This window comes from Panicum hallii, chromosome 9 (assembly GCF_002211085.1).
Source record: "Panicum hallii strain FIL2 chromosome 9, PHallii_v3.1, whole genome shotgun sequence".
Lineage (NCBI taxonomy): Eukaryota > Viridiplantae > Streptophyta > Magnoliopsida > Poales > Poaceae > Panicum > Panicum hallii.
The window spans coordinates 35,567,796-35,592,320 of NC_038050.1; the positions used below are offsets into that span (position 1 = coordinate 35,567,796).

Here is a 24,525-nt window from a genome sequence, read left to right on the forward strand (position 1 = left end):
TGTACCTGATGCTCAAAAGGTTGGAACATAGGCCTTACTAACATTGTGCAATGGAAGTTAGCAGTAGGAATCAGTCGTCAAAATTTACATAACCATTCTGTTGCACTTGATTAAAATTTACACCCTACACCTTTTTTCAGCTCATCTAGTTAGCCTACTTCTGTACTAGCCAAAACTATATGCTGTTTCAGCACTTCTCAACACCTTCCAGTTCGTTGTTAGAATTGGTCCTTGTCCTGTGTCCTCGGTACTAAATATGCCCTGCATTTTTGCAATCGCAAAATAAATCAAGCTTGCTTACTAACAAACAGAAAAAAATGTCTACTTGTTAGGTCACCATTTTATTAAAGACGAAATTTGAAGTTACAATGGTTGGCATTATTGATTAAGTTTATCATTTGATGCCCCCCAATAAATATGCCTTCTGTCGTCAGTACTTCATGTGATCAGTGACAAGGCAGCTCAAAATGAACAAAATGCAAAGAACAGGCAGAAAATCAAAGTTGTAGATTGAAAAGTAGATATGACCTCCCTGAACCACTTTATGTGTCGTCAGTACTTTAATCATGAAATAATTGAGTGCTTTTTTGCATTAAAAGAAAAGCAAGCAAGGGCATTTTTAGATCAAGTTAGGACAAGTTGACCCTTAATTCCATACTACCTCTGTTCTTAAATATATGACACCATTGACTTTTTTCTGAATTTAGAACAACAATATTTACTTACTCTATTAGTCAAATAAATTAAAATAAGTATCATTAGATCTATCATCAGATATACTTTAGGTTTGACTTGTAGATTTACCTATATGTATAAAAATTTATAGGAAAGATGAAAAGTCAAATGAACGAAAAAAGTCTGTCATATATTTAAGAACAGAGGTAGTATTTCTCAAGTGATAACCAAATTCTTATTTGTAATTGCATGGTAATTACAATGAACTGATGATGCACTAAACTAATTTTATTCCTTGAGTCAAGAAAATGGAACTAACCAGGAAAAAACAAATTGATTGGTTCCCACCCCTAAACCTCCCTCTCTATTACAGCTACCATACAAACAAGTCTATTTGGCGCCAAAATCAATGCCCATCGATCAGAATTTGAAAATTTCAAACTCAAATTGCAATCTACACTCTTAACAAGATCATTTTTTGGAGTAAAAGCTAGCTAATTCCATTTGAGCCCCAGACAATTTCTAGACCTGCCACAAATCAAACAAGATGAATTACTTAAAGAGTGCTAACAGCACGAAGACTCATTAAGTTCCAGACGACAAATTTCAAACATTACCTACAAGTTAGCTGCTCATGTGTTGGCCGCTTCAGGAAAAAAAAAAGTTCATCAACTAGAAATTTTGAATAGCAAGAGATTTAGAAATAATAGTAACTGAACAAGATAAATCATGGAGATAAGGGCTTTCAAGCCTTCACAAAAACTGAAACCCTAGCACATAGAGCAAACATGTTGTCAGATGTAACCAAACTAACCTTCACATGTAAGGAAGATTCTGCTGATTCTTTCGCACCTTCAGCTCAGCAGCAAGCTGACCGCACTTCCTTTTTGTTTCCTCCAGTTCATGCTCCAGGTCCCCAATCTACAAAGAAACAGCATTCAGCTCTGAACAGGAGAGATGATATATTCACTTCGCTTGTTAATGGCTCAGCATGACATGTGTACCTTCCGCTTCAACTGTGTATCTTGTTGTCGAAGCTCTTCACGCCTGTAATTTTTTTTTTTCAATTTCAGTGAGCAAAGAACGAGTGCAGGATGGGTTACCTCAGTATTACCTGAACCCATGGGCTGAACTAAATATTATTTAACGGAACATGTTGTGGACCCCTTTCTGGGCCGCGTCTATCAGCGCAGGAGGCACCATCAGCAGGCGGCCCAGGAAGATTAATTTGTTAGCAAGGTTTAGGAAGTTCAGATTTGGTTGTTAGGGTTGTTAGGCACGGCATTATATAAGCCGGCTAGTTGAGATTGTTTAGGCAGCCACAGATTGAGTCCTTAATGTTCAGAGCCTCTTCCGAGGGCAAACTGGATTCAATTTGGCTAGGGTTTATCTCTAAATTTCCTCCTCAATAAGAGCCAATCTTTTTTCCACCCCCACGTATCCCACCCAATCCCATCCCATCTAATCCACCATGGGCGACATCAGCATGGCCGACCTCAAGAAGATGATCGGCGACATCCTCGACAAGGTCACCGGCTTGGAGGGCAAGATCTCTTCAATCAAAGTCGACAAGGGTCGGCTCCATGTCGCCAGCAACAATGTCCAGTCACTCCACCGCGACTACGCAGAATCGTCCCTGGCGGGGTCGCGGGACAAGAGTGTCGCGGACACCACAAAGGCGTCACCAACGGCGTCGCACAAACTGCGCTTCCCCAAGATTGATGGCTCCACCGACCCTATAGCCTGGACGCACCGCTGGGAGCAGTTCTTCCGCGCCGCCTGTACCGCCGACGATGAAAAGGTATGGCTGGCATCCTTCTATATGGATGGTGCGGTGCAGCAATGGTACTTCCGCCTGGAACGCAATTAAGGCGCTCTGATGTGGCCACGCTTCGTCGAGCTTGTGAACATCCGCTTCGGGCCACCAACGCGCAGCAACCCCCTTGGCGAGCTCATCTAAGTACGCCGCACTGGGACGGTGGCTGACTACCAGGAGCATTTCCTGACGTTCCTGGCCCACTGCGACGGTGTGACGGAGCTTTAACAGATCGCCATCTTCACCGCGGGTCTCGGCGATCCCCTATGCGTCGACGTCGAGCTGCAACGACCGGTGTCCCTTGAGGACGCCATGAGCCTCGTGCGCGCCTTCAAGCGCCGCCTGCTCACGCATGACACCGCCCCAACAGCCGCGCGCGCTTCGCCTCGGCACGCACCGCGTCCTAGCGCCGACGTCGCCGTACGCATCGTCCTCGTCTGCTACATCTACCCCAGCCCCGTCACCAGCCCCAACAGCGGTGCCGGCACCTCCACCAGGCCAGCGGGTGCGCCCGCCATCGGGAGCGCGCTTCACTCGCCTAACGCTGGAGCAGATGGCCCAGCGCCGCGAGGACGGCCTTTGCTTCAACTGCACCGCCAAGTTTTCCCGCGCACACATCCAGGACTGCCCCATGCGCGGCATCTACCTGCTGGAGCTGGATGGCGACACTCCAGCGGATTACGAGGAGGAAGTGCAGATCTCCCTCAACGCACTCTCCGGCGTCGCCACAAGTCTGACAATGCAGCTAGACGCCGTGGTCGCCAACAAGCCAATCCGCACGCTGGTGGATTCTGGCTCCACTCACTGCTTCATCGCGCAGGACACCGAGCAGCACCTCGGTCTCTCACCGACCCCACGACTCGGCCTGACGGTCGGTGTCGCCAATGGAGATCGGGTCGCGTGCATCGGCCTCTGCCCTGCTATCCCCCTCGTCATCGGCGACGAGACGTTCAGCATCGACTTCTTCGTCATCGCCCTGGAAGGATACGAGATGGTCCTCGGCTGCCAATGGCTGAGCAAGCTGGGGCCGATCTTGTGGGACTTTGGGCGCCTGACCATGTCCTTCTGGCGCGCTTATCACCGCGTCCAATGGTCGGGCGTGCCTGCCACGCCGACAGCACACGCCCGCTCCACGAACGACCTGCTTCAGCTGCTCCTCGCGGAGTTCGCGGACATCTTCGAGGTGCCTCAGGGACTGCCGCCGCCACACGCCTGTGACCACCGCATCCATCTACTGCCAGACACGCCGCCAGTCGCAGTTCGCCCCTACCGCTACCCCCAGCAGTTAAAGGACGGGATCGAGAAGCAGCGCACCGAGATGCTTCAACAGGGGATCATCCGCACCAGCACGTCGCTCGTCTCGTCACCGGTGCTGCTCGTGTGGAAGAAGGAAGACAGCTAGCGCTTCTGCATCGACTACCGCGCCCTCAACGCCAAGACCATCAAGGACAAGTTCCCAATCCCTGTGGTCGATGAGCTCCTCGACGAATTAAAGGGCGCGCGATTCTTCACCAAGCTTGACCTGCGCAGTGGGTACCATCAGGTGCTCATGCACGCCGAGGACATCGCCAAGACCGCCTTCCACACCCACCACGGCCACTTTGAGTTCATCGTCATGGCGTTCGGCCTCACCAACGCGCCATCGACGTTCCGAGCCATGATGAACCGCGTCCTGCGGCCGTTCCTACGCCGGTTCGTCCTCGTCTTCTTTGACGACACCCTCATCTACAGCCTGTCGTGGTCTGCTCACCTCCAGCACTTGCGCACCGTCTTCCAAGTCTTGCACACGCACCGGCTCGCCCTCAAGCAAAGAAAGTGCTCATTCGGGGAGCACTCGGTGGCATATCTAGGCCACGTCATCGCTGACGGCAACGTCACCATGGACCCGGCCAAAGTGGAGGCCGTGCAAGCATGGCCAACGCCAACAACAGTGCGCGCACTACGGGGCTTCCTCGGCCTCACCGGGTATTACCGGAAATTTATCCAGGACTATGGCTTGGTGGCCCGGCCACTGACCCAGCTCCTCAAGTGTGAGGCATTCTCTTGATCCAGCGCCGTGGAGGAGGCTTTCATCGTCCTCAAGTGAGAACTCATAGCCGGGCCAGCACTGCAGCTACCAGACTCCGACGCCCGTTTCATCATAAACTGCGATGCCTCCGGCTCAGGATTTGGGGCCGTGTTGCATCAGGACGACGGGCCAATCGCGTTCTACAGCAGGCCGGTGGCGCCACAGCACGCCAAGCTCGCAGCGTACGAGCACGACATCATCGGCCTTGTCAAGGCAGTATGGCACTAGCGGCCATATCTGTGGGCACGGCCGTTCGTGGTGCGCACGGACCACTACGCCCTCAAGTTCCTCCTCAATCAGCGCCTCTCCACCATACCACAGCACACGTGGGTAAGCAAGTTGTTTGGTTACAATTTCAGCGTGGAGTTCAACCCAGGCAAGATGAACACGGTGGCTGACGCTCTGTCGCGCCGTGACGAGGAGATCATCTCCACGCGCGCCATTTCTTCCCCCGCGTTCGACTGCTTTGACGAATTTCGCCGAGAAGCAGAGCACCTAGCGGACATCATCACCGCCAAGGAGATGATTTCGTGGGGCGAGGCAATGGCCGCCTAGTCCATCGTGGACGGGTTCGTCCTCCACGAGGGACGCATCTTCGTCCCTACGGTGTCCGGACTATGGCCCAAGATTCTCGCCATGGCCCACGGCGCAGGTCACGAAGGGGTGCAGAAGACCATGCAGCGCCTCCGCACCTCATTCAACCCCAGGGCGACCCGACTCGTGCGCGACTACATCAAGGGGGTGTGCAATCTATCAGCAGAACAAGATGGAGCACCTCCACCCCGCCGGGTTGCTGCAGCCTCTGGAGGTTTTGAGCGTGTTATGGGTGGACATTGCTGTGGACTTCGTCGAGGGGTTTCCACGAGTCGGCGGTAAATCGGTGGTCCTCACCGTTGTCGATCGCTTCTCCATGTATGGCCACTTCATCGCCCTCGGCCACCCCTACACCGCAGTCTCCGTGGCGACAACGTTCTTCGACAAACATCGTCCACCTCCACAAGATCCCCTGCTCTCTCGTCAGTGACCACGACCCCGTCTTCACCAGCGCATTCTGGAGAGAGTTGTTCAAGCTCGCCGGCGTCACCTTGCGCATGAGCACCGCATTCCACCCCCAGACCGACGGCCAGTCGGAGGTGACAAATCGAGTCTTGGTGGTCTACCTGCGTTGCCTCGCCAAGGATCGACCAAAGAGTTGGTTACATTGGCTTCCATGGGCCAAGTTCTGCTACAACACATCGTTTCAGATGGCGCTGAAGACGACACCGTTACGTGTGGTCTACGGCCGCGACCCGCTGACGTTGGCCTCCTACTAGCCAGGCAGCGCCAAGGTTTCGGCCGTCGACCGCCAGCTGGGCGATCGCGATGAGTTCCTGGCTGAGATCAAGGAGCGCCTGCTGCACGTCCAGGAGCTGATGCGCAACTAGTACGATGGTCGCCACCATGACGTGCAGTTTGCGGTGGGCGACTGGGTTTGGCTTCGTCTTCACCAGCGGATGGCGGCCGCCATTGCGGACAAGACCGCGGGCAAACTAGCGCCTCTGTTCTACGGTCCGTTCCGCGTGGAGGAGCGCGTGGGCGCCGTGGCGTATCGTCTGGTGCTGCCCCCGCGCGCTCGCATTCACTCGGTCTTCCATGTCGTCTTCCTCAAGAAGTTCATCAGCCGGTGGAAATCGTGCAGCTGCCTCCAATCAAGAATGGCAAGGTGCTGCCTGTACCTACCAAGGTGTTGAAGGCTCGTCTCAACCGTGGCGACTGGCAGATCCTTGTGCAGTGGGTCGGGCGTCCAGTTGCCGATGCTACTTGGGAGATGGTGAGCGTCCTTCAAGCGGGAGCACCCGGATTTCCAGCTCAAGGACGAGCTGTTTCATAGCGAGGAAGTGTTGTGGACGCCCTTGTGGGCCGGTCTATCAGTGCAGGAGGCGCCATCAGCAGGCAGCCTAGGAAGATTAATTTGTTAGCAAGGTTTAGGAAGTTCAGATTTGGTTGTTAGGGTTGTTAGGCACGGCATTATATAAGCCGGCTAGTTGAGATTGTTTACGCAGCCAGTGATTGAGTCCTTAAGGTTCAAAGCCTCTTCGGAGGGCCAACTGGATTCAATTTGGCTAGGGTTTATCTCTAAATTTCCTCCTCAATAAAGCTGTCATCGTTAGCCCATATCAGAACAGTTTATGATATTTATGTTTATGGTGATCGCTTAGATACTTAAAACATATTCCTTTCATTCCAAAAGATAGGTTGTTTTTTATTTGTCCTCTGTAAGATTCTTTAGTAGGCCGTTTTTGTTTTCTCCTAAGTCAAACTTCTTTAGCTTTGACCAAGTGTTTATAAAAATGCGTTAAAATCTACAACATCAAATTAGTTTCATTAAATCCACCATGAAATACGTCTTGATAGTATAATTGTTTGGTATTGTAGATGTTAATATATTTTTCTATGGACTTGGTCAAAGTTCGCCCCTATGGAGAGAGTATCATATAACTGGAATAGTATCGCAGCCATTCAGGAAGTCACTTAACCTATGCTGGCTTCAACTTTCTTTACCAAGATCAGACAACTAAATTACCACGCAACAGTCTGATTAGGTAGCTTTAAGTAACTATGCAACAAATACACCGCGTGAGATTTATATTGCCATTACCGGTGAGCTGAACATTCCGTGGTGCTAAATAGTTTCCCAAAGCTATCCTGCATGTTCAAGAAAAAAAAAATGGCATTCCCAAAACAAGCAAATAATACTCCATTTGGTTGTCCTGCCTTTTACCAAGGAGCATGTTTAATTCCTCAGTAACTTTGCTGCTACTAGGTTTGGTAAAGAGTGGCTTAGCACAAAATAATGTGGCAGCAAGGTTATAAAAAGCTGAGTTTTGTCGTGTGAGATAGGCCCCAGTTGTGGCAGTCAAATAAACAGTAAGTTGTGAACAAGATGCACCCTAATTATACACTGTAGCATGTCAATCATACAGGTACCATAAAGGCAAATATTCTGTCCATGGCTGTTTATAAAGCTAAATTAGGGATTTAGGGCCTGTTTGGCATGGCTCAAGCTCCGAGATCCATGCTGGAGCTAAAGTTTGTAAAATAGATTAAAATATTTTATATTTTTATTTTAAATCTAAAATAAAAATATAATGACTCAGCAAAAGACCCTTGATTTATTTACAACTCTAGCTCCAAGAATTTCTAGAGCTGGGTATGAGCAGCTCCAAGAACTCCACGAATTTTCTGGAGTTGGAGTGATGCCAAACACGCCCTTAATAGGATGTTTATTTATAAGAAACATGATACACGGAGAAAATGGAGTGTGTTATATGCCAAATGGACAGGACATAAAGTTGTAATATATTCATTATCAAAATCATGCTTAAATTTTAATTTTAACAAGATCAGCAATTGCAAAGTCCATGCAGAAACTCTACAACAACTGTTGCAATAATAATATTCAAAAGGACCATATCTTGTTCAAATTCCCCCATATACATGAACCAAAAGTAAAGCAATTTACCTTGTAAACAGCGCAATGTTTTCTTCGCTCAGCTTCTCAACAAAATTGGGATCGAGAACACCAGAGCCAAACTCTACCAGATCCTGAATGCAGCAAAAATAAAAAATAGAAATCGCCGGATGTAATAGCAATTTTACTTGGAGGAATGCTATGATTGATTAAAGATTGTATATAACAAAAGCAACCAAGTAAATGTCATTGTAACACTCTGGTCAGTGCCAATGACCCAGGACGCTGGGATTCCTAATTGTGCTAGGTAGAGACTACAATAATAAATTGAGCAGCAGCAACAACAACAACTTAGACTTTTGTCCCAAGCAAATTGGGGTAGGCTAGAGATGAAACCCACAGAAAACAAGAATAAGAAACACAAAAAGGGCACAAGCCAAAGCAAGAGTTAGGGGTTAAACAAAAAGTAACAAAGGTCACGGTTCAGCTACGTTAATTGCTAATCTCCAAGCGCTCCTATCCATAGCTAATTCCTTAGCGATATTCCACTCCTTAAGGTCTCTCTTAACCGTCTCGTCCCAAGTTAGTCTAGACCTACCTCTACCTCTCTTTACATTATCGCCCCGCTTTAAAACTCCACTACGCACCGGAGCCTCGGGAGGCCTCCGTTGTACATGTCCAAACCATCTCAACCGATGTTGAATCAACTTCTCCTCGATAGGTGCCACCCCGACCCTATCTCGAATCTCTTCGTTCCGGACTCTATCCCTTCTTGTATGCCCGCAGAACCAACGCAGTATATGCATCTCTGCTACACTCAGTTTCTGGACATGTCGTCTTTTTGTAGGCCAACATTCAGCACCGTATAGTATCGCCGGGCTAATCGCCGTCCTATAGAACTTACCTTTTAACCTCTTTGGCACCTTCTTGTCACAGAGGACGCCAGAAGCCTGCCGCCACTTCAACCAACCGGCTGAAATTCTATGCCTAACATCTTCATCAATGTCTCCATCTTTCTGAAGCATTGATCCTAAATACCGAAAAGTATCCTTCTTGGCCACCACTTGACCTTCGAGGCTAACGTCCCCATCCTCATGCCTAGTCGGGCTAAAGTCGCACATCATATACTTGGTCTTGGTATCATCAAATGAGTCGTCGAACTCGAAGGTAGGATCCTCATTTTCCCCATTAAACAACTTGTCGAAGTATTCTCGCCATCTGTCCTTGATCTCCTCATCCTTCACCAGAAGTCGATCTGTCCCATCCTGGATGCATTTGATTTGGTTTATGTCCCTTGTCTTCCTCTCGCGGGTCCTAGCGATCCTATAAATGTCCTTCTCTCCTTCCTTCGTACCTAGCCGTTGATAAAGGTCATCAAAAGCCTAACCTTTCGCTACACTTACAGCTCGCTTTGCAGACCTCTTCGCTAATCTATAGCCCTCGATGTTGGTTGCGCTCTTGTCGAGGTGAAGGCGTTTGAAACACTCCTTCTCCTTAATAGCCCTTTGCACCTCGTCATTCCATCACCAAGTCTCTTTCACTTCCTGCTTGTCTCCCCTACTCACACCAAACACTTCTGAGGCCACCTTCCAAACACATGTCGCCATCTTTATCCACATATCATCTACATCTACTCCTTCTTTCCAAGGCCCCTCGCCTAGCATCCTCTCCTTAAACGTTTGTGACTCTTCCCCTCTAAGCTTCCACCACTTCGTTCTCGCAATCTTGGCACGTTTGTCCCGGTGGGCACGTACCCGAAAACGAAAATCCGTCACCACAAGCTTGTGTTGGGGGACAACACACTCCCCAGGTATCACCTTACAATCTAAGCAAGCACGTCTATCCTCTCTCCTAGCAAGGATAAAGTCGATTTGGCTCGAGTATTGCCGGTCCCAAGCCCGCGATGAGAAAATGTGGAGGGTTGTGTTAGGTTTGGCGAACCAGCGTAAAAAATCAGCCACTCTAATGGAAATGAAACCCATAAGAAATTCATCCTCTGTGGCGCGCTACATCTGCGCCCGGGTATAGTGAAAAATTAGCAAGGGTCTTCGCATTTCTCTCGACGGGTGCGAAGGGTAAGGAAGCTAGCGGAGCCAACTAGAATTCGTCTAGGTAGTTGGAATGTAGGGTCTCTAACAGGTAAGTTAAGAGAACTAGTCGATGTAGCAATTAGGAGCCGTGTAAATATTCTATGCGTGCAGGAGACTAAATGGAAGGGCCAGAAGGCGAAGGAGGTGGAGGGTTCTGGCTTCAAGCTTTGGTACACGGGGACAACTTCGGGTAGGAATGGTGTAGACATCTTGATCGACAAAAGTCTTAAGGATGGAGTTGTAGATGTTAGGAGGCAAGACGACCGGATTATCTTAGTGCGGTTGGTCATTGGAGATTTGGTTCTGAATGTGATCAGTGCCTATGCCCCTCAGGTAGGTCTTAGTGAGAGCTCCAAAAGTCAGTTTTGGGAAGACCTTGATAGCATGGTTAGTACCGTGCCTATCAGTGAGAAGCTCTTCATAGGAGTAGACCTCAATGGCCATGTGGGTGCGACTAATGTAGGATATGAGCGAGTACACGGGGGTTTCGGGTGTGGTAGTAGGAACGAGGGGGGGCTGTTTTGAATTTGCGTTGGCCTACGACCTGCTGTTAGCGAATACCCTCTTTAGAAAGAGGGAGTCCCATCTAGTGAATTCCATAGTGGACAATACTCGAGCCAAATCGACTTTATCCTTGATAGGAGAGAGGACCCATCTAGTGAATTCCATAGTGGACAATACTCGAGCCAAATCGACTTTATCCTTGATAGGAGAGAGGATAAACGTGCCTGCTTAGATTGTAAGGTGATACCTGGGGAGTGTGTTGTCCCCCAACACAAGTTTGTGGTGGCGGATTTTCGTTTTCGGGTACGTGCCCACCGGGACAAATGTGCCAAGATTGCGAGAACGAAGTGGTGGAAGCTTAGAGAGGAAGAGGCACAAACGTTTAAGGAGAGGATGCTAGACGAGGGGCCTTGGGAAGAAGGAGCAGATGTAGATGATATGTGGCTAAACATGGCGACATGTGTTCGGAAGGTGGCCTCAGAAGTGTTTGGTGTGAGTAGGGGAGACAAGCAGGAAGTGAAAGAGACTTGGTGGTGGAATGACGAGGTGCAAAGGGCTATTAAAGAGAAGGAGTGTTTCAAACGCCTTCACCTCGACAAGAGCGCAACCAACATCGAGGGCATAAATTAGCGAACAGGTCTGCAAAGCGAGCTGTACGTGTAGCGAAAGATCAGGCTTTTGATGACCTTTATCAACGGCTAGGTATGAAGGAAGGAGAGAAGAACATTTATAGGATCGCTAGGACCCGCGAGAGGAAGACAAGGGACATAAACCAAATCAAATGCATCAAGGATGGGACTGATCGACTTCTGGTGAAGGATGAGGAGATCAAGGACAGATGGCGAGAATACTTCGACAAGTTGTTTAATAGGGAAAATGAGGGTCCTACCTTTGAGTTGGACGACTCATTTGATGATACCAACAGTGCTTTGTAAGGAGGATTCAGAAGGCAGAGATAGGGGAGGCTTTGAAGAGGATGAAGGGAGGTAAAGCGATGGGTCCTGATGGCATCCCCATTGAGGTGTGGAGATGCCTGGGCGAGAGGACGGTAGTATGGTTAACTAAGCTTTTTAACCTAATTTTCCGATCAAACGAGATGCCGGAGGAATGAAGGAGAAGTATATCAGTACTGATCTTCAAGAACAAGGGAGATGTTCAAAGTTGTACTAACTACCGGGGGATTAAGCTGATGAGCCATACGATGAAGCTTTGGGAGAGGGTTATCGAGCATCGCCTAAGAAGATTGACAAGGGTGACCCAAAACCAGTTTGGGTTCATGCCTGGGAGGTCGACCATGGAGGCGATTTTCTTAGTACGACAGTTGATGGGGAGATATAGAGAGGAGAAGAAGGACTTACACATGGTCTTTATTGACCTAGAGAAGGCGTATGACAAAGTACCGAGAGACGTCATGTGGTGGGCCTTGGAAAAACACAAAGTCCCAACTAAGTATATTACCCTCATCAAGGATATGTACAAGGATGCGATGACTTGTGTTCGAACATGTGATGGCGATACCAGTGACTTTCCAATTAAAATAGAACTACATCAGGGGTCAGCATTGAACCCTTATCTATTTGCTTTGGTGATGGATGAGGTCACAAGGTTCATACAGGGTGATATCCCTTGTGGTGTATGCTCTTTGTTGATGATGTGGTGCTAGTTGACGAGAGTAAGGCAGGGGTTAATATGAAGTTAGAGCTGTGGAGACACACGTTAGAGTCGAGGGGGTTCAGACTGAGTAGGACCAAGACCAAGTATATGATGTGCGACTTTAGCCCGACTAGGCATGAGGATGGGGACGTTAGCCTCGAAGGTCAAGTGGTGGTCAAGAAGGATACTTTTCAGTATCTAGGATCAATGCTTCAGAAAGATGGAGACATTGATGAAGATGTTAGGCATAGAATTTCAGCCGGTTGGTTGAAGTGGCGGCAGGCTTCTGGCGTCCTCTGTGACAAGAAGGTGCCACAGAGGCTAAAAGGTAAGTTTTATAGGACGGCGATTCGCCCGGCGATGCTATACAGTGCTGAATGTTGGCCTACAAAAAATCGACATGTCCAGCAACTGAGTGTAGCAGAGATGCGTATGCTGCGTTGGTTCTGCGGGCATACAAGAAAGGATAGAGTCCGGAACGAAGAGATTCGAGATAGGGTCGGGGTGGCACCTATCGAGGAGAAGTTGATACAACATCGGTTGAGATGGTTTGGACATGTACAACGGAGGCCTCCCGAGGCGCCGGTGCGTAGTGGAGTTTTAAAGCGGGGCGATAATGTAAAGAGAGGTAGAGGTAGACCTAGACTAAATTGGGATAAGACGGTTAAGAGAAACCTTAAGGAGTGGAATATCGCTAAGGAATTAGCTATGGATAGGAGTGCTTGGAGATTAGCAATTAACGTACCTGAACCATAACCTTTTTTACTTTTTGTTTAACCCCTAACTCTTCCTTTGTCTTGTGCCCTTTATGTGTTTCTTATTCTTGTTTTCTGTGGGTTTCATCTCTAGCCTACCCCAACTTGCTTGGGACAAAAGGCTAAGTTGTTGTTGTTGTTGTTGATTGTCCACTATGGAAGGTCACTAGATGGGACTCTCTCTTTCTAAAGAGGGTATTCGTTAACAGCAGGTCGTAGGCCAACGCAAAATTCAAAACATCCTCCCCCCTCCCCTCGTTTCTACTACCACACCCGAAACCCCCATGTACTCGCTCATATCCTACATTAGTCGCACCCACATGGCCATTGAGGTCTCCTCCTATGAAGAGCTTCTCACTGATAGGCACGGTGCTAACCATGCTATCAAGGTCTTCCCTAAACTGACTCTTGGAACTCTCACTAAGACCTACCTGAGGGGCATAGGCACTGATCACATTCAGAACCAGATCTCCAATGACCAACCGCACTAGGATAATCCGGTCGTCTTGCCTCCTAACATTTACAACTCCATCCTTAAGGCTCTTATCGATCAAGATGCCTACACCATTCCTACCTGAAGTTGTCCCCTGTACCAAAGCTTGAAGCCAGAACCCTCCACCTCCTTCACCTTCTGGCCCTTCCATTTAGTCTCCTGCACGCATAGAATATTTACACGCCTCCCAATTGCTACATCGACTAGTTCTCTTAACTTACCTGTTAGAGACCCTACGTTACAATAATAAATTGAGCAATTTCACAAAATTACAAGTATGTGTAGCAGTCCAAAGAATTCATTAGATTGCACTTCTTTGCACCTATCACAAAACCAAAATGTTCTACGCAACTTATCACTATACTTTTGGCAATCATCGACAACCATATCTGAAAGGATGGTCTGACATGTAAAATAGAAAGAGTTGGCATTTTCACAGCTTTTATCGCACATCGGCCTCTCTACTCACACTCAGGCACAGATGACACGGTGTTTACAGACTGGTGGAATCGGGCAAACCATAGAGTTGAAAAGAGGTTTCAACTCCCTTGTGAGTCTGGTACCATTTCTTCTCTCTTTAATACAAAGATAAACAGCCCTCATGCATCTTGAGGGAAAAAAATAATATTCCTAACCAATCAACTGGACGCCTAAGTTCAGTCATCTGTTTGATTAGTTTCTGCGTTACCAAGCGATGGACGTGCTTGCTCGATGTAAAGGGTATGATGCAAAGGGTAGCTAACGGTGTATTTTTCTCAAGAGCTATGATGATCTAAAGAAATGGGAGGATAAAAGCACCTAAATAGAAACCAAACTCAATTAAAAGCCTAAAAAGAACAGACCTCATCCAAGCCTTCTGACTCCATATTGTTTTCTTCCGCTTGGCCACATGACTGCAAATGAGAACCTGGCCAGAAGAACAAAGCAAGAGCATAAATACGATTAAAAAATCCATATGTTATCAGTGATTCTCATGTAAAAAATGCTTAAAACAAGGAAATCATGAACTAAGTCTATGATAAATAAAACCGCCATTTCAAGTGCAAGAATTAAGATGAGCATAGTAAAAACAAAGCAAACAATGGAACAAAAAAAATTAAGATAAATAGATCAAACAATGGGTGCAACTGAGAGTATCTCATAACACAGCAGCCACAATAAACTTGCTGATGCCCCTAAGGCATGACATGGTTTCCATAAATGTGCTTTTTTTCCAGATGTTATCAATTATCATGTTGCCAAGGCCAAGATTCAACAGAACTTTTCACATGAATTCCACATTAATCAGATAGTTGGGCTGTTGGAGACCTCTTGGCAGTTTAGCATACAGTATTTTTTTTCTCGAACGGCACAAGAGAGCTTCATATCATTTCATTAAGGTAGGAAATAAAAAGGGGGCGTACACAGTGTCAGGTTCATAAAACCCCATAACTGAGGAAATGAACAACCTTACAAAATGAAAAAAAGAAAAAAGGCACCATCATCTTAGGAAAACTATTTGATTTTATAATAATTCAACCACACATAAAATAGTAAAATACTAGTACAAACAAAAAAATAGGGTAGTATTGAGCACCATTATTTGCCAACCCAACAGCTGCTATGTCGTCATATGTCTCTGGTAGCAAATTTGACGACAGCCCTGCAGTCCTCCGGGCAGTGGAAGCTTTATGGTGAACCTGAGCTGGACCACCTGAATCTTTAAGGGTGGCCTTATACTGGGATCTTAAATGTGGATCAGTTGGCTGATAACCAATCAAATGACACTTTTCTTTCCTGCAAATACATAGGTTACATACAAATTTAATTTTTTTCCTTTCTGCAATATTTTAATCCTTTGCCCAGTAGAAGTTGTAACATCAATTACAATACAGTGCTCAGTTCCCAGGAGTGTTGCAACTAGTTGAATGCTTGCTTATGACAATGTGACCACATAACCTTTTAATAAGTATTGGACATGGACAAGTGGTATACTCAGCGATGATTAAATATAGGAACAAAATGCCTATTTTCCTTGAAGATTGAAGTGCACAAGGAAAGCTCTGAACCAAATAGCATAAAGCACTTACCAGAAATCAACAATAATTTGTCTAAGTTTTGTTTCTAGACGAATAAATAGTGGAGTCCTCTCAAAATCTTGTTTATCGTGTGCCGGCTCAATAAAATTTGCCTCAAGTACACCTGAATCATGACATTTGTCATCCCATAGATAAATAACAATAAATGCAGTAGTGAACATATGAAACTCACCAACTACACTTCTCCCTCTACTAGATCCCTCCTGAAGGACCTTCCAGAAGGGCTGTAAAAGGGAGAAAGGTTAACAACCTTAGCTCCAATCAAAAATTGGCTATAATATTTGAATCTCTAGAACTGTGCATTTAAGATGATTTGCACAGCTTGGAACCTTGATTTCACATTATAAATAACATTAGCCAAACAATTATAATACGTCGAATTGATGAGGAGCACTTAGACAATTCTCATTATGTTAAGAAAAAACCAGCAAAATTATTGCAGAAACTATTACATCTGCCAGAACATATCAAAACTTTTTGCTAGAAAGCTTGATATCCCTAACATAACAGGTCTAGATACCATTCAAAAAAGAAAAGAAAATTCTCGATGTCTCAATAGGACTGAGGGAATGAAGCATTAATTGGACATCAGCATATATCTGAATCGCATATTGTCATATTGAATGCCTTGAAAATGGAGCTAAAGATTTCTGCACCCGTATGAAGACATCAACCAGGATTACACATGCAAGCAAATGCAAACTACGATTATTGAAAAAGAGATAACTGAAAAGAATAGTAAAACAAATGGGCATGTATTATATCCTTTCTCTAGTTTTATTCCACAAATATACTAATTGAAATCTCGAGAAGCCGTAGCTGATTAGTTGGAAAGTAGTACAAACAAGAAGCCTCTATTGCCTATCGATAGCTGAAAATGGACCTCTTAAAAGTATTACTTAATAGATATACATAGTGTATGCTTGGCTGGCATGCTTGCACAAAACTTCATACATCAATTATATTAAATACCCAGAACCAGAAACAACACATGCGCATTATTGGACGTTAGGAGAAATGTTGATCTAAAATGCTGACTTTTTTCTCGAACAACGCAGGAAAGCTGCATGTCATTTCATTAAGAGAGAAAAAAGTACACTGGGAGAGGCTGAGACATCCCCTCCCCAATACACAACACACACAAGGGGTTTAGATAAATGCTGATATCTTAGCAACAAGACGTGTAATAAAAACAGAAACTTCCATAAAAAATAAAAAAGTGGGGGAAGTAACCAGATCTTTGTTGGAGGGTGGGGTTGGATGTTACCATTATAAGACGATTTTTGTGGTAGACATTCATCCCAAAAATGCCCAGAATAGGGGCCTCCTTTGCAAAGCCAACATCAACTTTCACTGAGACCTACAGTTACAATTGAAACATAGTAAGCAAGCATACAAACAAAAGAAATTTAATTTCAAAGAACTGAAGTAACCATTTCATGACCAAAAGAAAAAAGGAAAAGAAGAAAGTGACTGCTTTTCTAACTTTTGACCCACTCATACAGCCAAACTGCCAAAGAGGAACTATTGATGAAATCATGAGCATAATTACTAGTTGGAGAGAAATTGCATAAATAAGAAACAAGATAACAGGGATTGAAATTGCAAAAAATATTAATTACCACTCGAGAATCATGTGAGACTTGAGGTTTGTAAGTGACAACTTTCTTAAACTTCAATTCATCAATGATGCATATCTGTTCAACAGGTTTTCCTCTTAATATAATTCGGAAATTATCAAACTTCTTGAGGTAAAGGATGGAGGTGTAAGCCTGCGCAAGGAGAAACGTGTTACCATCCAGATAATAAAGACGGAAAAAAATCCAGAACTAGAAAGAAAACCTACTCGCAATGAAAATCTGAGTCTGTGGGATATATGTTGCTGAACAATTTCTTTCTGGCCCTTTGTGACTCCCCCACTTGCACTACCTTGATCTCTAAGCAATATGTCCTGAAAAATTGGCATCAGAAGATAAGGATATGAATAACCCAGTGTTCAAAACAAGCAGGGAGGATAATAAAAGTAGAACAGAAAAGTGGCTATGCAATGCAAGAACCATAGTTTAAAAATCAATGTCGATTTCGTGATTCTCATGTGTGACATTTTTTAAAGAGGAATTGCACTGGAGGCCCCTAAACTTGTGCGATCAATGATCATCTCACCTAGCCCTCTGAACTTTTGATTTACTATCTGAGCCCTTGAACTTGCGTAGTTGTCACACCTGACACCTGGCTCCCAAACAATGCACTCACCAACCCCCTTAAACATGTGTGATTGTCTTGCCTAGGCCACTTAACTTTACTTCCGTTCATGGCATCAAGTTAGACAAAGACAATGGTGCAAGTTCAAGAGGGCAAAGAAGTAAACTGCACATTTTGGGTGCTATAAACTGCAAGTTTAGCGACCTACATGGGCAACACAAAGAGAAACTAAACGTTTTTGTATTTGAACCCAGATTCCTACAGCAAACATTAGTTTCCTTTGAGAATATAGTTAATCAAGTAAATATATTAACCCTAGGACAATTATACTTACTTTTTTCCTCGAGGAAATTTACATAGAACAGATCAGTCAGGTAGTTTTCAGAGGATTTATCACTAGGACAGTATAAATCAAAACTAACTAGATAACTTCCCCCATAGCAAATTTTAGAATTATATTTGACATGTCTAATCTGGCTAATTTCTGTTACTGGCCTCCTGTGTGCAAATAAAATACAACCAAGAAAGAATACAATAACGTGTGTTGCGGTTGTTGCTGCCGTAAAGGCACACAACCAAAACAATATGCAGAGCCATTGTATACTTGCAATGAAAATTATATGAACACTCACCTCATCGTCATCCTCGAAGTCAAGTTCCAAAAGGCCATCATCATTCAGCCACAAATTATACACTACCACTTTAGTTCCATGGCTACCAACATCCTGAAACTGAATGCATATATGAACACTGTCAATATACAAGTATACAGAAAAAGTTGCTGCTTATCAGCAAGAACGAAACTGATGCTGAACTTGCTTATTGAATAGCTTCAGAAAAATAAGAGAACCAGTTTAGCTTGTCATAAAGAATTGCGACCACATAAAGCATGCATGCCACACAGGAAATAGCACTGATGAAAAAACAAGCCTGGGTGCCACTTTGGGAAAGAACAAAAGAAATTCTGAGTGAGGGCACAAGAAAAGATAACAACAAACATACACCCACTTCGCCACAAAAAAAAAAAGTATTCCTCAATGTCTGTATGCTACATTGGTGCTACCCCTAGATGTATCATCCAGTAGAATGATTCATTGTAGGTTACTTTGGTTCTAAATTTGACATTTGATATGTATAAAATCCCTCGGTTTCACAACAGGAGGCTAGAGGATTGGGATGCTGCTTATACGACTACAATAAGCCTGGTTATATATCAGGCAGTCCTAACCATTATTGATATGATAAATTTAATATAACCTGCCTAACTAAAGGTTATATATCATATATCCAATTCTTGTTCAAGGAGATTAATTTGTGAAAGCAAATAACTTCATTCACAATTAACAAAGAATCAATAGGATCATATATGGACCACTAAAGTTGGCTGTTGTGGATGAAAAGGGTTACAAAGTTGTCTAGAACTGTAGGATCGTACAACTTAAACAACTACGATTATGATGAGTGTCCTCATCTGATCCGGAGTACAACTCAATTTTACAGGGTCCTGCAGAGTCGCATAGCTGAAGCACTTCACTATAATTGGGATAAACATAGCTCCATCCAAAATATGTTAGCTACTGTCTAGTGTAGGACCACAGTTACTCATTTGTGAAAAAGACCAGTACTTGGATTCAGATTGACTAAATGCCTGGAACGAATACGCCTCACCTGCTGCAGAAGTTCTTCCTTTGAAGAAAAAGGAGACCAATCAAGTATTATCTTTAGGCTACTATCCCAATCACCCTGTGAACCATACACCAAAGGTACAATGTCCCCATCTTGGATTTTAAAATCGAGCTGCAACAGTAATGGAAAATGTAAGACCCAGAGTCCCAGACAGACGAACAACATTGCTTGAAACATATACCGCTTGAAAATTTCATATACCATTGGGACAACTATGTCATCCTTCATTGTTCTCCTCAAAAAAGTGTAGGAGAGCAAACCTATACTCAATGTAACATCACTGCAGGAGAACAAACTATGTGAAAATTATTAATAATTACAGAATGGATTCAGAAGTGCCATGAATCCTACAAAAAATCAATTCCAAATTTTCTTATGCACATTTACCTTCCACGGATTGCACGAGTAAAAACAATCGCATCAGCACCAAGTCTCATTGTGCTTGTCTTAAAGCCATTTCCATCTGTGCAGTAGAAAAAGGTAAGAAAGTAATGATAGATAGGAATAACAGGAGATTTTTTTTACACAGAATTACAAAGCAGCTAGATATAACAAAAAAAATTATACGAGTGGCTTGAACTAAGAAAATCAGCAGCAGCTAGAACATAGCAGCCTTTTCTTTCAATGTAAGGTTTAGATGTCTATGAGTTTCAGCAAACAATCAGATCTATTTGAGATTTGAATTATGCAACAAAATCGCAACTCGTATGGAAGATCTTGAGTTGTTTAATACCAATCTTGTACATAGGATATACAAGTAAATATTACTTACGTTTATGTGAGAAACAGCTTATCAACTGTAGCACATTGTATCATTTGAAGGTCCCCAAAGGCTAGTCACCAACAATTTGACAACCACATATCTCAAACTTAGGGGTGTTTGCATGATGGGGATTGCTCTATAAACATTAGTAAGTTTTAACTTGAATTACATTCTATGAATTTGTATCCAAAATTCCAAATCCCCACTACCCAATCCTGTTATATTTGAAAAGAGTTCAGAGAGACAGTTGGTAGGTCAAGGAATCTCCCAGTTATGATCAGTTGAGTTTTTTTTTCTCGACCACGCAGGAGAGCTGCGTATCTTTGTATTAAGAGGGAAATATGGTCCAATTACAAAGTAACAACCCCCACCTTGGACCAGAGTGGGGAAGTCGGTGTCTAGGTGAGACTAATTACAAAGCAACACACACATAGGACCAGACCAGCAATAGCACCCACACTAAGTTGGGACCCCATCGAGACCCAAGGTAACAAGACCCTTAGCCCCAGCAAACTGCCAAAGGTGTGATTCATCCTTGAAATCTTGAATGGCCTTCTGCAAGTTTGGAGCCATCCCATCAAAAACACAAGAATTTCTATGTTTCCACAAGATCCATGCTCCCAAGATCCATGATCAGTTGAGTAAGTTACGGAAAAAACTACACAGAGTCCAAATTAAGTTCCAGGTTCTAGAACTAGGAGGGCCCAAACATCTAATACCATATAATAGTTATCTGTGCAATAAACCGAAGGAAGCAAGAAATAGTTCTCTCCCATCTAATCTAAAGTTAATAAGTTATATCATCCCATCCTGTTTCTAACAATCCTGTCTCTGCAAATCCGAAGTATCCATCCCTGTAGCCATCTGCAGTAACTTTTTATACTCCACTCTACTCCAAGCCATACTGTCTGGCTTTCCTTTGTACAGTAACAATGTATCCAGATAGGACCTTGGACTTAAGATTTTTCATTTGCCACTAAGACTTGACAAAAAAGTAACTCTTTCAATGTTATTCTTAAACATCAATTCATCAATATATATAAGTGACACAAATGAAGTCCACTGAATTGGTTCGACAAAACCTCAGCTCATGCCTATCATATTACATCAATAAAGCCTATCCTATACAAGAGTACAACAACTAAATAAGCACACAAGGGATCTTAAAAGGATTAAGTACTAAATATGCTTAAGACTTTATCATGTCATAACTCACGTACTATGAATAAACAACCCATCTTATTTTTGTTTCATTTCATCATCCAGAAAGTAGAGTGCATAATCTTCAAGACTAAATTATTGGAGCTCAGTAGGAGCATCTATATGAAAGTGTTTTCATGTTAGTCAAAGTCTTGAAGACTTTTATCATGTCATAACTCAAGTACTATGAATAAACAACCCATCTTATTTTTGTTTCATCTCATCATTTAGCAGTATTCCTCCAGAAAGTAGAGTGCATAATCTCCAAGACTAAATTATTGGAGCTCAGTAGGAGGCATCTATATGAAAGTGTTTTCATGTAGTCTAGGTCATAAAATCATCAAGTTTAAACAAAATAATACATACACTGGCCAATAGTGGTCTTAGATTTCTTGGTTGAGAATCCTAAACTCATGCATCGACGAACAGCTTCAGGATCCATACCTCCTCCATCATCTGTGAAACTCCCATGTTAGCGGAAATTACTATAGGAAAGACTCTGATCTACCCCATCCTATCCAACTGATTATATTCCACTTATCAAAAATACTAAGTATATTCCAACATTAAGCTTTATAATGGATTTTGGTTTTTTTTTAGTACCTTGGAAAACTAGCATTGGGCTATTGTCTTTCAAATTGATGCTTTTATCCACTTTTATGAACGTGGCACCATTGTTTATCTGAGACAATATCAGAAAATAGTTACTGCCATTTGCAACATATACCAATAACAAACTGAGAAAATTCAGCTAGTTTTGAGCAAAAAATGTATTAAGTTTTCAGAAGATACTACAAACCTCATCCACCGCATTGTCAAGAAGTTCAGCTATAGCTGCAACAGAAAAGAAGAAGAAATAAAATGTAAGGGAATATTGACCAGTCACACAGATATCTCGAACAGAAAAGATGAAGAATGCCATCTCTGAATCATCTAGCTGTAACTATTTTTTCCAATAGAACACCATTTGGGATGAATCTGTTACGGGAAGTTACTAAATTGCCAGAACTCTTAGAAGTGCTAGATTGCCAGAAAGTGAAAGCTAGAGCACAATTTGCATCCGATCTTGATAGATTCAGCATGATCATTACAAATTGGATTACGAATAAATTCCACACTCAGCGGAAGTCACACAAAAGCTTTGTACATAATATAATCAGGCACAATTACACAAAACAGGAAACACTGCAGTGTTTCCCTAACCCATTCCCATCGATCAAGGGATTACTCTTCACCCAAACAAACTTACGTCTATCTCATTTGACATAACAGGCTCATCAAACAATATAAGTACCACAGTTACATAATCAGCTAAAAATTTCTTCCATCAAGATCAAATACGATTGTTATGTGCAGCAACAACAGTGCCATACCCATCAATCAGGGGATGAGTCTTTCAGTTGCATAAAATTTTCCCCCTCCTTGACCTAACAATAATAAGAATGAAACCCTGTACTGTAGAACCCCGACGCCCTGGGCTCCCACTTCAGCACCACAGCAGCAATACCCAAAGAATCACGGAACAGGCGAGAGAAACAGCGTTGAGGCACCAACCTCCGAAAGCCCACTTGTGGGAGGTCGCGTTGGTGTGGAGAAACTTAGGGTGCACGCGAGCGCGGTCGAAGTCCCCTGTCTCTAGGGCATCTGACGCCACAAAATAGCACCATGAGCAAGCAGCAAAGCGAAGAGGATGGCGAATTCGATGAAGAGAGAGGAACCTTGGAACTCGTGGGAGGGGGCGGCGGGGGCCTCGTACGCGCCGGCCTTCCAGAAACTGCGGCAATCAAGGACTCGACCGCCGCCGGCCATAGCTACTGGCATTGGAACTAGCTGCAGGCCCTTGCAAGTTCCCCGCAGTTGCTAGTAACTCAATATAGCTGACATAACTTTATCTATTTCTAAAGTGCATAGCATTTTCACCTTAATTTTTAATTTTTAGTTTGGTCCAACTTCTCATTTATACGTAGATTTTGATCCATCTCGTATACGAACGTATCCAAATCTTTGTCTGTAGCAACGTATTGGACATATTTGCATAGGATACGTAAAACTGATAAAAAAAAGGTAGAGCATAAATAACTACAGGATATAACGAAGGTCTAGTATGTATTATGGTACATAAATAAATTCTTCTTCCACTAATAACTTTCTTTTCTCTCGTGCAAAAGATTATTTTTCTTAACCTAAGCTATAAATTTAGATTGAAAACCTCAAAACATACTTACCCTCCATGGTGGCACAGAGCAACGCCGTGTTGCCGCCCACCCCTACCCTAAGCGGCTCTGGTGGACGCCAGCGATCTACGTCCAAGTCAAAATGTTAACGCAAAATTTGATCAACACACTGAATACACTGGAACATGTGGATCGTAATAAGATCGGATAGCTGTGAGTCTACGACAACTGGTCAAACCGATTTTAAGGACCGATCAGGCTGGTTCCCTTAGGCTTGGCACGAGTCGGTCATCCAAGTATGCTAACGGCCACACTTATGTGATGGAGCACAGTTAGACTTATGAGCAAACTAGCAAATGATAACCAATGCGCTTACGTGACGAAAAACTACTAGTTTATGAACAAATTAGCAAAGGTCGCCGATCTTCTCGCTGGGAGGGACCCATCAGCGAGTAAACATCACCAGTGTGCACTAGGTCGACCAGCAAACTTAGAATGCCATCTATGATCAGTAGATGAACAGTAAGAGAGGTTGGGAGAGGGATTTAGGGTTTAGGAGGTAAAAAGTAAATGCATAATAGATTTGTTCGTTTGGGTTTCTCTCAATCGGCCATGATCCGTCGGTCTCGCATACTTCCTCATGCATGCAATATTAGATGGAGATAACCTACCACAGCTCACCCCTCTGCCACCCACCTAGAAGCATACATGTAGAGAATCTTTTCTTGATTCCTATCAAAAAAATGCAATATCTCCTGAACCGTAGCTCTGATTCCAGATCCGTTTACATCAAGTTGTTGGAAAAAATGTGATTAACAAACCGAGGTCCATGAAGACTATATTTGATGAACTTTTTTTCAAGTATGTAATTGCAACTTTACTGTACTATGAGTTGTCATCACAGCTGCAATACAATT

At 44.0% G+C, this 24,525-nt stretch overlaps 1 protein-coding gene across 12 annotated transcripts; it reads right to left on the bottom strand.

Annotated features, from left to right (window-relative positions):
* Positions 1 to 18: 18 nt before the first annotated feature.
* LOC112878330 (protein MICRORCHIDIA 1-like) lies at positions 19 to 23,293 on the bottom strand. Of its 12 annotated transcripts, none has more exons than XR_003225686.1 (22): positions 23,153 to 23,287; positions 22,989 to 23,078; positions 22,234 to 22,268; positions 22,038 to 22,116; positions 21,801 to 21,890; positions 19,859 to 19,934; positions 19,673 to 19,766; positions 19,454 to 19,582; positions 18,418 to 18,516; positions 17,430 to 17,534; positions 17,206 to 17,355; positions 16,851 to 16,943; positions 15,756 to 15,807; positions 15,575 to 15,686; positions 15,082 to 15,281; positions 14,348 to 14,412; positions 8,062 to 8,144; positions 7,198 to 7,244; positions 1,680 to 1,722; positions 1,490 to 1,596; positions 1,293 to 1,321; positions 19 to 261 (listed from the first exon to the last, which is right to left on the bottom strand). XR_003225686.1 is itself a non-coding variant. In XM_025942782.1 (21 exons), the coding sequence occupies exons 1-19, from the start codon at positions 23,253 to 23,255 to the stop codon at positions 1,492 to 1,494; spliced, it is 1,803 nt and encodes a 600-aa protein (XP_025798567.1). In that variant the 5' UTR covers positions 23,256 to 23,287; the 3' UTR covers positions 19 to 261; positions 1,293 to 1,321; positions 1,490 to 1,491. The 12 variants fall into 12 exon arrangements, 6 of the variants coding, with proteins under 6 accessions (XP_025798567.1, XP_025798569.1, XP_025798565.1 ...); XR_003225685.1 differs by lacking the exon at positions 19 to 261 and adding an exon at positions 290 to 1,203; XR_003225683.1 differs by lacking the exon at positions 7,198 to 7,244 and having other exon boundaries at positions 1,293 to 1,347.
* Between the last annotated feature and the right edge of the window lie 1,232 nt (positions 23,294 to 24,525).